The sequence below is a fragment of the Ovis canadensis genome, chromosome 16, assembly GCF_042477335.2.
Source record: "Ovis canadensis isolate MfBH-ARS-UI-01 breed Bighorn chromosome 16, ARS-UI_OviCan_v2, whole genome shotgun sequence".
Lineage (NCBI taxonomy): Eukaryota > Metazoa > Chordata > Mammalia > Artiodactyla > Bovidae > Ovis > Ovis canadensis.
The window spans coordinates 23,143,479-23,156,251 of NC_091260.1; the positions used below are offsets into that span (position 1 = coordinate 23,143,479).

Sequence of the window (12,773 nt, forward strand, 5' to 3'; positions counted from 1 at the left end):
GTGTTGGGTAACTGATTCTTCTCTGAAAACTGCACCCAGATTTCTGTCTGAAGAAACACTTCTGCCCCTGCAGGGTTCTCATCTGAGTCATCTTAGCCAATAAATCCAGCCCTCCGTGCTTTTTTTTTTTGGCATAAGCCTGTGTAAGATGGGTTTTCCCAACAACTGCCACTAGGGAAGTCATATGATACAGCATAAAGTAACCATCTCTGAGGCTTACTGTGGGTAGCATCCTGTGGTCTGAATGTCTCATGAGGACACTGGAAGCTGGAGAAACTGACCTCAGCCAAAGAGGAGAGAACTACCAGGAAGGCAGACCGTTCTAAGGACTCCAGTTGACCAAAAGAACATGTTTTCCTTCCCCCTGCCCAATGAGAGGTAGGGGAATGGGATAAAGGAAGAAGAAACAGGAGAGGCCATGACGAAGAGGGACGTACTCTCCTCATTCCAATTAATTTATAAATTCTTTATAAATTACCATGATGCCAAAGAGATAACTAATGAGAACCTACTGTATAGCTCAGGGAACTCTACTCAATGCTCCGTGGTGACTTGAATGGCAAGGAAATACAAAAAGGAGCGGTTATATGCACAGCGCCTCCCACGAGGTACTAGTGGTGAAGAACCCACCTGCCGATGCAGGAGGTATTAGAGACGTGGGTTCGATCCCTGGCTCGGGGATATCCCCTGGAGAAGGAAATGGCAACCCACTCCAGTATTCTTGCCTGGAGAATCCCATGAACAGAGAAGCCTGATGGGCTACAGTCCATGGGGTCGCAAAGAGTTGTATACGACTAAGCGACTTAGCTCACGGTATATGTATACATATAGCTGACTCACTTTGCTGTACAGCAGAAGCTAACACAACTTTGTAAAGCAAGTACACTCCAATAAAAATTAATTAAAAAGAATAATAAATTACCGTGACATCAACAAATCCCTTGTAGCTTTGAATATACTGGGTAATTTCCTCTAAAGATTTCTTGCTTTGAAGAAATTCACATCTATAATTAACAAACAAACAAAATTAAAGTGTACCCTGATATTGTGATAGAGATATCCTGTATCTTTATAACTGCAGTGACACAAAAATCATTAACACATTAACACAAAAAACACAATAAAACTTATGGCATTGCGTACTTTAAATTGCTCAGTTCTTTTTTACTTTGATAAAACTGTCAAAAAAAGTTACCCCAAAATTTATGACAGTTAACTTTATTATATAATTACCATTTCCATTAATGACATGTGTAATAATGCAAAACAAAATCTTCAGATTATCTTTTATCCTAAACAAAACATAATACAATCAAAGAGATGGATTTATAACAATATATAGATTGGAGGTGTTTTTGTTAAGTTAAACTACAGTGAGGAACTAGTTCCTACACTTACATAAAAGTTACTGGCAGTAAAGGTAACAAACGATAATAAATTTCATCTATTGAAAAATATATATACTACTCCTTAGAAATATACAATGGAAATTGATAGAATTTTTTAAAAAGAGCATATGGAATACACTTAAAAAACACATTCCACAAAACAGAAGCAATTTTAGGTTCACTTTTTAAAACTCTCTCTCTTACAAATTTAAACTCCCTTTCTAGTGATGTCAGAGTAACAAGAGGGCTGAGAGTCAAGAGGCTAGAGTGTGAGTTCCACTTCCTGCCAGTCATGGAGAAGAGATAAACCTTTTGATTTTTTCCGTCGTACCACCTCCCCTGCCCAAAGTGGTCAATCTCACCAGTGTTCTCTTGAACAGATGTGAGAAAGTGAACTCCATTAGATGAGCCATACATCACTGGAGGGCCATCTCTCTGGGCCACTGAGGTCCCCAGTTTTTAGGTATACAGATCCTTCCAAGGAGTGCCCAAATCCCCACACAACTCAAATCCATACATAACCTGAATCTGCACACAATCCACATAGCGCATGAGGGGAGGGGCCTCCCCACATGCTTAGAGTGGGTTGAGAAGGAGCTCAATACATACTACTTCTCTTAAAAACACAGTAAAAATCATTTTATTTATTTACAATGATTTAGTACACCGAGTGGGCTTTCCTGGTAGCTCAGACGGTAAAGAATCTGCCTGCAATGTGGAAGACCTGGGTTCAATCCCTGGGTTGGGAAGCTACCCTGGAGAAGGGAATGGCAACCTACTCCAGTATTCTTGCCTGGGAAATCCCTTGGACAGTGGAACCTGGCAGACTACAGTTGATGGGGTCGAAAAGAGTTGGGCAGGACCGAGCAACTAACACACACACAGTGCACTGAGTACTAACATTTTAAATTGTACGAATATACTCAGACATTGTGTCCATAGCTTATAAAAGCAGCAACAAAGCAAAAACGGATGCCCAGAGACTTCCTGATGGTCCAGTGGTTAAGAATCCACCTTGCAATGCAGGACACAACCTGTGTCCCTGGTCGGGGAACTACCATCTCATATGCTGCAGAGCAACAGAGCCCAAGCACCTCAACCACTGAGCCCATGCACCAAAACTAGAGAGTCCACGGGCAGAGGAAGGATCCCAAATGACGCAACAAAGATAACATGTGCCGCAACTAAGACCCGGAGCAGCCAAGAGATAAATATATATTTTTTAATGATGCCCAAACAGTTAAGGCTAGGGCACCGTCGACAAGAAATTGGAGGAGTCTTAGTTCTCTTCCAGCTCTGAAATACACTGGTTAACCATATACTCATGAAGACAAACAGGTGAAAGGTGAAATGGTCATATAACACATGGTAGTTTTTACAAGGCATTTGCTCCATATACTTTGTTTATAATCCTTACAACAACCAACCAGCTATGGATTATCTTTTTTTTTTTTTTTTACACATGAGATGCAGAGGTTCAGTAACATGGCTAGGGTCTGGGTGTTAGGAAGCAGCGTTGCGCACCTCCGAGCCTCTGCACTTTGCCCACCCCTTTGCAGCAGCAGACCTTAGCTCCCTTGTGATCTGGGGCTGAGCACGGGACTCACATCTTCCCCCGATGCTTCTCACCTTTCCCTAGGCTGTACATCAGAGAAGGTGTATGAGGGCCACCTGACACAGAATCTGCAGCTCTGGTTGGGACTAGACCATTGCATGAGGGTCTGTGTGAACGGTGTTGCTGGGAGTCGCCCAGTGTGTAGCCCAGGGACACTAAGCATCGTGGCCCTAAGGATAAGTGAAGCAATGGCTGAGGCCAGAGCTGAGACAGGTGCCCCAGAGCCAGGATCGATGTTCACTCGGTACATACCCACGTGGGGCACTGCCAATGCTAAGTATGATTGGCTGGGTGTCTGTTTTTGATTGGTCAACGAATCAGAATGACATTCAAAGTATTTAACCATCTGGGGAAGCTCCCTGGTGGTCCAGTGGTTAAGATTCTTTGTTTTCACTGCAGAGGATGCGGGTTTGGTCCCTAATCAGGGAACAAAGATCCCAGAAGCCGTGAGCACGGCCAAAAAGTAATCAGTATTTAATCATCTGGCTTCATGCTTCCCTATAACTGTTTCATCTGCTTGTCAGGAAGAGCTCCCCTCCCTTTCTCTTTCCTCTCCATCTCTCTCTCCCCCAATCCCTTCTCTTTGTTCTCTTCCTCCCTCCCACCCCCTCACTTTTTTTTACAACTTTAAAAGAAATACATTTGTGTCCCAGAATTTAAACAAGATAGAGGTGAACAAAGTAAAATGTGAAAAATCCCTCTCCACCTCATCTCCTGACAAACCCAAACCTTAAAATATCAATCGTTTGATTTGTATATTTTAACTTTTTCCTCTATATATTTCAAACAAGTCCATACACTACGCATTCATATTGCTTTTTTTTTCTTACTGAACAGATCAGACATCCTTCCATTTTTGTGAGCACGGCTGTCTGTGTGAAAGATGACATAGAATCCTAAACAACAGCCCAGTTTTTTTTGTGGTTGACCTAAGATCTAACCAGCAACTTCTTTGCATGTGGTAGGTGCATGACAAGTATGTTAAATAAGATGAGCCAAAGCATGCTGCAGATCCAGTTATCAGATTGCAGGAAATATAGGAAGTAGAGAAACATGTTAAATGACACCAGAAAAACATTCAGCCAAACCCAGGGGAGGAAGCTTTACGGGACAGACTACACAGCTCCTTCCATGAGAAAGTGACAAGAAGAAGTCAGAGAGGAGGAAATCTGTAAACCAAAAATCTTGAGATATCAACCAAATGTAATGTAAGGACCCTGTTTGCATCCTACTTCAAATCAGTAAAGAGAGTAAACAGGGAAGAGAGAGGGGATGTGGTCATTAGGACACTGCCTCAGGTATTTGATGTGATTGAGGAATTACTGCTAATCCTCTTTAGGAGGCAGAATAATACTGTGGTTATGTTTTTAAAAAATATTCTTGCATTTTAGAGTATATGCTAAAATATCAACAAGTGACATTATATAATGAGATTTGCTTTAAAATAATCTAGTTATTTTTATTTCTGGGGAAAGGTATGTGAGAGATGAATGAAATATGATTTGCCCATGTGTTGATAAGTGGTCTCTATACTTGCATATGAAATTTTCCAGAATGAAAGTTTTAAAAATTTTAAAGGAATAAATGTGTATTTGGTAGATACAGTCATTTAGAAAATATTAATAAATGTAACATTAGAAATAATTTTTAAAACATCATTTTCTAAGCAGAGAACTCAAGACCACTGTAATAATCAAAACTCTTACTGAGTTTTTGAAACACAATGTTTACATCTGGTATATATTCAGCAGTACATGAAACCATTTGTAATGATGTTTTAAACATTGTTTTATACAATTTTACATCATCCCAATACAAATTATCCATATTTATTAAGGTAGATTCTGAAACTTCTACTTGGCAAATCATATCTTAGTATCTTAGATAATGAAACAATATTAAGAAACTATTTTAAAATTATGTAATTAAAAAATTTCACAGTGTCATCAGGACTTTCTTGCTTGAATAAATTCTGGAGCATTCTTATTTAGGAAGGAGAAAGGTCAAAACTGAAGGTTCTGCTCTGGGAAGGTGACGCTTTAGTTTCGCTTTGTCTTAAAAAAATTACAAGCAAAAAATATTTATCTACTTACTTAGGGAACCACTTGGCATGTTCCTTCCAGGGATCGTCATCATCTTCCCAATTTCCTAAACATCCGCCGCAGGAGAAGCACTGGACAGTGTCGCGTTTACCTACGTAGGAAGCAAGCCACTTAGACGGCCCGGCAATAGCACCATGGGGTCGTCCGGAAGGGGTGTCTCTGCAAGCTGACTGCCCTGTGCGTAGATGAGACATGCTCCACCACATCTGCTCATTCACACTCTCATCGGTTGAATCCTCATCCACAGTCCCACTGCCCTCAGTGACCATTTTTGAAGCCTGAACCTCACCTCTTAGCGGTGGCCATACTTCACACACCGAACTCCAAGCTGTTGAACTCAACATGCCCACCAAAGCAGTGGGAAAGCAGAGGAACCCTGAGCTCATGAAGTAAAGCACAGAAGACTTCAGCTGGAGCATTGCTATGAAATTTCTGTGGAAACTTGGCCGTAGTTTTTTCCACTTTTGAAATGTATGTTCGGCAAGTATATTTTTCTTTTTTGACAACTGTTTTTAGGGGAATTACAAAAGGATCAGCTTTCAAAACTAAGAAGAAAACCAACTTGTGGTTTAGGCATTTTGAGATGTAAATGGTACACAAACTGGTAGGCAGATTAAAGTCAAACTACAAACTCCAACCACTGTGAACATGACGGAAAGATGTGGTTTTTCTGCATTTTCTCTGCTTCAGTCTCTTGGTCAATTAGGACATTAACTATAATATCTTGAAGAAATATATGATAAGTGCACTGTGACATCTGGGGAATCCTATACCAGAAATCTTTTCAATTCTTCTTTACATTCAACTTGGGTAACACTATCAATATGAATTTCTTCAAGCTTCTGCTATTAAATAACAATAATAGTAACAATTAACATATCTTATATCTAACATATGAAAGTGTTGGTTGCTCAGTCATGTCCAAGTCTTTGCGACCTCATGGACTGTAGCCCCCCAGGCTCCTCTGTCCATGGAATTCTCCAGGCAAGAATACTGGAGTGGGTTGCCATTTCCTTCTCCAGGGGATCTTCCTGACTCAGGGGTCGAATCTGGGTCTCCCGCATTGCAGGCAGACTCTTACCTCTGAGCCACCAGGGAAGCATGTACTGTGTGTCAAGCACTGTGCAGTGTACCTGAGACGGAATTTAACTACTTTGTTTCTTTTTTTAAACTTTATTTTATATTGGAGTACAGTCATTATGAAATTAAAAGATGCTTACTCCTTGGAAGAAAAGCTATGACCAACCTAGATAGCATATTGAAAATCAGAGACATTACTTTGCCAACAAAGGTCCGTCTAGTCAAGGCTATGGTTTTTCCTGTGGTCATGTATGGATATGAGAGTTGGACTGTGAAGAAAGCTGAGCGCCGAAGAGTTGATGGTTTTGAACTGTGGTGTTGGAGAAGACTCTTGAGAGTCCCTTGGACTGCAAGGAGATCCAACCTGTCCATTCTGAAGGAGATCAGCCCTGGGTGTTCTTTGGAAAGACTGATGCTAAAGCTGAAACTCCAGTACTTTGACCACCTCATGTGAAGAGTTGACTCATTGGAAAATACTCTGATGCTGGGAAGGATTGGGGGCAGGAGGAAAAGGGGACGACAGAGGATGAGATGGCTGGATGGCATCACCGACTTGATGGGCGTGAGTCTGAGTGAACTCCGGGAGTTGGTGATAGACAGGGAGGCCTGGCATGCTGCGATTCATAGGGTCGCAAAGAGTCGGACACAACTGAGCGACTGAACTAACTAACAGTCGCTGCCTGGTGGCTCAGATGGTAAAGAATCCGTCTGCAATGCCGGAGACCTGGGTTTGATCCCTGGGTTGAGAAGATCCCCTGGAGGAGGGTATGGCAACCCACTCCAGCATTCTTGCCTGGAGAATCCCATGGACAGAGGAGCCTGGCAGGCTACAGTCCATGGGTTCGCAAAGAGTCAGACATGACTGAGTGACTAAGCACAGCACATAGTCGATTAACAATGTTGTGATAGTTTCAGGTGGACAGCAAAGGGACTCAGCCATACATCTATACGTATTCATTCTTCCCTAAACTGCCCTCCCATCCGGGCTGCCACATAACATTGAGCAGAGTTCCCTGTGCCATACAGTAGGTCTTTGTTGGCTACCCTTAGGCACATTTCTTAAACTCTTTGGGCCTCAGTGACATTAGTTGTGAAATGGAGGGAAAGGACAAGTTTGTTGGATTAGTGTAAGTGCTTAACCCGTGCCTGGTGGTGGTGATGGGCCTAGCTTCAGGTAGGTGCTCAGTAAACGAGAGCTGTATGTATTAATCAGGATTCTCACTCAGATCTGTCGTGACTTTTATGGCGTGGCTAGGACAACTCAAACAACGTACAATTTCCTTCAGTATTCTTGCCTGGAGAATTCCGTGGACAGGGGAGACTGGAGGGCCCCTGTCCACAGGGTCACAAAGAGGCGGACATGACTGAGTGAGCACTGAGCACACAGACACAGTTTTCTGAAATGCAACTTGACCTCTATGTTATAATTAAACTTAAGGTTAAATACACACACACACACACCAAAACCCTCCAGTGCTGCAGCAATTAAGAGAACAATCACCTAAGAATTTAAAAGAATCATTTAAAAGGATCAGAGAACAATCATTTAAGAGCAGTAAAAGGAGGATGGGTAAGAAGGAGACTAGGATCAGACTGACCTCACACTTTATTTTCAGGGCCTTAGAAATCCAGTCAAGTATTATCTAACATCCAAAATTTTAGAAAAAGTCACTTTCTTATTTTGCTTATATTTTTGGTTAACTGACATGTTGTATTAAAGCTAAAGTAAAAGTACTGAAGTTGAATCTTGAGAAAATAGGTGTACCTAGTATAATATGTTGACCAAGTGAGGAAAGATTCACAAAATGCTGCAACTGAACAAAACATTGCAACTGAACCTAAACTTAATTCCAGTGAAACATTTCAGAAAGTGATTTCAAATTACCTGTAAAGACAAAGCCAGCAGCTGAGAGCTCCCTTGGGGATGTCCCTTGGGCATAAAATGGCCAGTTCTCGAAGGATTCGAGTCTGGCCTTCTCATCTTGGTACCTTGCTTTGTCATCCTTCCTCAACGTGTCCTCTGGATTCTGAACTCTTATATCATACTTGGGAATGTTACCAACGTCTTTACCCAGAAGGAACTCACAGTCTGGATGGAACTTCTTGTGGTGTCCCATGGGGGAGCTCTGGAGACTAGTGCCAAAGAGGATTAAGCTACAGCAGAAGCACTGAATGCCAGATTTTGTGCCAGTGAAATAAAACCCAGCCTCTGCCATCTCCTGGGGCATCCACGAGCTGAAGGTGGTATAGGTCACAAAAGTCTTTAACCTTTTTGCTTCACTACGCATTTGTGAATTAAAGCCTTTTTGCATTTTTTCTCTGTCTCTGTGTTCTTCTTCTTCTATTTCCTTTACATATTGAAGTGCATTTACACCTAGAAAAGCAGACATCTCTGGGAACACAGCAGGATCAAACTGTGAAATCCTCTCCTCAGGGGCTTTCTCCTGGGCGGCCATTTTCTGAAGAGGGAAAAAAGAGGTTCATGAACATCGTCACTTGGTTTACTAGTCCTGAGACTTGTTTAAACCCTTTCTTTTTTTTTTTTTTTTTTGGCTGGTTATACCATATTTCTTTTTAATCGGAGGATAATTGCTTTACAGTGCTGTTAGTTTCTGATGTACAACAACAGACTGTAGTCCACCAGTCTCTTCCGTCCATGGGATTTCCAGGCAAGGATACTGGAGTGGATTGCCATTTCCTTCTCCAGGGCATCTTCCTGACGCAGGGATCGAACCTGGGTCTCCTGCACTGCAGGCAGACTCTTTACCATCTAAGCCACAGGGAAGCCCACACAACAGTGTGAATAGACCCCCTCCCTCTAGAGCTTCCCTTCCACCGCCCCTATCCCCTCCCTCTAGGTCGTTACAGAGCGCCAAGCTGAGCTCCCTGCGCTCTACAGCAGCCTCTCAACAGCTGCCTGCTTCACACACCGCAGCGCGTGGACGTCAATGCTACTCTCAGTTCCTCTCACCCTCTCCTTCCCCTGCTGTTTCAACCCTTTACTCTTGTTTTTTCTTCTGAATTACATTGCTCTTCTGCTTATAACTTAGTCTAATTCAGAGAAAATGCACTAGTAGGTCTGTAACAGCGGACCTTTATCCTGCCTTCAACAGTAAGGTCACCTATGGAGTCCAAGTAGTATCAGAGTATCAGTCATCACTTAAGATAAAAGGATCAGGACTTCCCTGGTGGTCCTATGGTTAATAATCCACCTGCCAATGCAGAGGACACGTGTTCGATCCCTGGCTCGGGAAGATTTCACATACCGCAGGGCAGCTAAGCCCCATGCACCACGATTACTGAAGCCCACACGCAGCAATAAAGACTCAGAGCAGTCAAAAAATTAATTAAAATAAAAAGATATAAGGATCAGTTCAGTTCAGTCGCTCAGTCCTGTCCGACTCTTTGTGACCCCATGAATCGCAGCACGCCAGGCCTCCCTGTCCATCACCCACTCCCAGAGTTCACTCAGACTCGCGTTCATTGAGTCAGTGATGCCATCCAGCCATCTCATCCTCTGTCGTCCCCTTCTCCTCCTGCCCCCAATCCCTCCCAGCATCAGAGTCTTTTCCAATGAGTCAACTCTTCGCATGAGGTGGCCAAAGTATTGGAGTTTCAGCTTTAGCATTAGTCCTTCCAAAGAACACCTAGGACTGATCTCCTTTAGAATGGACTGGTTGGATCTCCTTGCAGTCCAAGGGACTCTCAAGAGTCTTCTCCAACACCACAGTTCAAAAGCATCAATTCTTCGGCGCTCAGCTTTCTTCACAGTCCAACTCTCACATCCACACATGACCACTGGAAAAACCATAGCCTTGACTAGACGGACCTTTGTTAGGGGGATCTGCCTGACCCAGGGATTGAACCCGAGTCTCCCACATTGTAGACAGACGCTTTACCTCTGAACCACCAGGGAAGTAGATAAAAGGATAGATTAGGGTAAATCTGTATCATCATATAACAAGTTCAAAGACACATGCTTGCATTCTCAACATTTCAGGAATCAACAAAGTATTTTGTTTAATGCCTACAGGTGGAGTTGGATAGTTCCATGTGACCAACTTTGCTCTGTGTGCCCTGCCTTAATCAGGCTAAGCTGACTTGGAATTTGCCCATCTACCCACATTTCTGCAGAAGTTGCAGCTCACTGAAGATCTCATTTAAGCCCAAGCATGCCCTTCATCTGGAAGTACTCAGTGTAAAGAAAAGAACTCCTTCATCTCTAAGATGTTAAGTCCATCTCAGCAGTGGTTCCTCAGGAAGCTCTCATCAGTCCACAAGGTTACTGGGCTTTTTGACTGAAGAGTACCTTCATTTCAGTTTGTGTCTTCATGCGCTCTCCCCGTAGAATTCCTTTAGCAGTTAGCAGATAAGGGTCACATTCCGGCCAAAAGAAGCATCTGCTCAACTCTCCCTTTGGTTTCAAGTTCCTTTCCTTTACAGAAGAAACCAGCCAAAGCCTGGTGGACTTAGCAGCCTGGGGCTCTTCCTTGGTACTTTCATCAGTACTATCTTAGTACTTTCATCAGTACTATCTTAGTACTTTCATCAGTACTATCTTAATACTTTCATCAGTACTATCTTAGTACTTTCATTTTTGCCAAAGCAGCCCAGACCGTGAAAAGGGAGAGAAAGGTTTAGAACCACTGATACCGGGCTGGCTGCTGAGGTCTGCCTTGTTTGCCTCACTGTTTTTGACCGAATTCCCCTCTCTCTGAATTTCTGTTTTAACCTATTTAAATGCTTCTGGTGACTCTGGATCTGCCACCTTTAAATTCCATTGCTGGGGGTGGTGGGGAGGAGAGAGGAAAATTAGGAATTTGGGATTAACAGATACACGCTGTGCTGTGTTGCATTCAGTCACTAAGTCGTGTCTGACTCTTTGTGACCCCACGGACGGCAGCCCACCAGGCTCCTCTGTCCATGGGATTCTCCAGGCAAGAATACTGGAGTGGGTTGCCATGCCTTCCTCCAGGGGATCTTCCCAACGCAGGGATCAAACCCAGGTCTCCCACATTGCAGGTTAATTCTTTGCTGTCTTGAGCCACCAGGAAAGCCCAAGAATACGGGAGTGGGTAGCCTCTCCCTTCACCAGGGGATCTTTCCAGCCTAGGAATCGAACTGAGGTCTTCTGCATTGCAAGCAGATTCTTTACCAGCTGAGCTATCAGGAAAGCTCATAAATCAACTATACTTCAATTTTTTAAAATAGCAAAAAAAAAAAAAAATCTATTGGTATGCTTTCCCCCCCATGAATAATTATAGTACTAGAGTGAATTGAAATCAGGATGCCTTCATCAGCCAACCTGGCATCAGTGGTTCTAGGTAGTTCTCCCACTTTTTTCCTCCTAAACAAAGCCTGAACGAGCATTTAAATAATCAAGTCAAAAACTGTTCCCATAATCCCATTCACAGTGCCAACTTCAGCAAGTACACAGGGTCAGATAATAGAAAAAACTCACAAGCCTCTACATAGTATATTTACTTCAGACTTTAATAAAGTTGAAAGATATGATACAAAAATAAAAACAAAAGGCAGGCAAACATCAGCGTGGTCTCAGACTCCGGTCCCAGCGTCTAGGACCCTTTCTCTATTATACAGTCCATGGTTCGTTTTAGGTAATGAACCACCTAGATACGTGCTAGGTACCTTTGTCTCAGGGAAATCACTCTCTCACCTAAGGAGGGATATTCTATGCTGCTTCAGTCATGTAGCCCAAAGTAGGACACCTAACTTGTCTCAAACAAGCTGGAATGGGCTGCCCTTGTCCTCTCAGATTCTAGCACAGGGCCACATTCATCGCTAGACTGTTTCACTTAGGTTTGGCCAATAGACAATACCATAGCTCCAGGCCTCCCTGGAGATAAATAAGCACAGGGCGGCAACAAACTAACTGGAATCACTCCTGCACTTCTACAAAGTTCAGTGGTCAGTTTTGCTGGTCCCAGGGCCTTTCTGGGGAGATCTCCAAGGCCCTCTCCAGGTTTCGTGCTCTTTGACTGCAGTGCTAATGGTACTAGTGCTGCTGCTGTGTCCTGGAAAGGATTTGAGTCCACATCGGTGTGACTCCGGTGCCTGTCCTTTTGCCTCCAAAGAGAGAAACAAGAGTAAGAGAAATAAGAGGGTCCTAAGTGGAAAAGTACTTTTGCCAGAGGTGGTAATTTACTTACCTCGAATTTAATCCAGAGTCCCAGCTGAATGGAAGGAGAATGTAGAAAGTAAATACAGCTATTCTCTTCGTCCTTTTAATGGGAAGCAGCGAGAACAATTTGAGGAACTAACACCCAGAACAAGTTGCAATTTCCTGAGAAATCACCAGTAACTTCTCTAGAGTACTGAGTCATCAGGGTTAGTCAGGACTCCAAAGTCCTCACAAAACCAAGTCCCACAACAGAAGTATTTTATTCTAAATAATTTAAGACTGATTAATGTTTCCGCTGCTAGTACATACATGTCTTTGTTTCTTTGGTGTTAGTTTCCATCTTTCCTGTATCTTTTTTTGGTTTTCTCTTTTATCCATGGGTTATAAAATCTCAAAGTTAATGTGTCTTGGTGTGGGTCTTTGTACATTTACTGAACCCAGTGGAC

At 42.9% G+C, this 12,773-nt stretch overlaps 1 protein-coding gene across 2 annotated transcripts in view; it reads right to left on the reverse strand.

Annotated features, from left to right (window-relative positions):
• NAIP (NLR family apoptosis inhibitory protein) overlaps positions 1 to 12,470 on the reverse strand; it is a 42,700-nt gene extending 30,230 nt beyond the window's left edge. For both annotated transcript variants that reach the window (XM_069556221.1, XM_069556220.1), the window contains exons 1-4: positions 12,356 to 12,470; positions 8,071 to 8,644; positions 5,097 to 5,196; positions 923 to 1,004 (exon numbers count right to left, since the gene is read on the reverse strand). In XM_069556221.1, the coding sequence (XP_069412322.1) occupies positions 923 to 1,004; positions 5,097 to 5,196; positions 8,071 to 8,641 (753 nt within the window). In that variant the 5' untranslated portion in view covers positions 8,642 to 8,644; positions 12,356 to 12,470. The remainder of the gene's footprint in view (positions 1 to 922; positions 1,005 to 5,096; positions 5,197 to 8,070; positions 8,645 to 12,355) is intronic.
• Between the last annotated feature and the right edge of the window lie 303 nt (positions 12,471 to 12,773).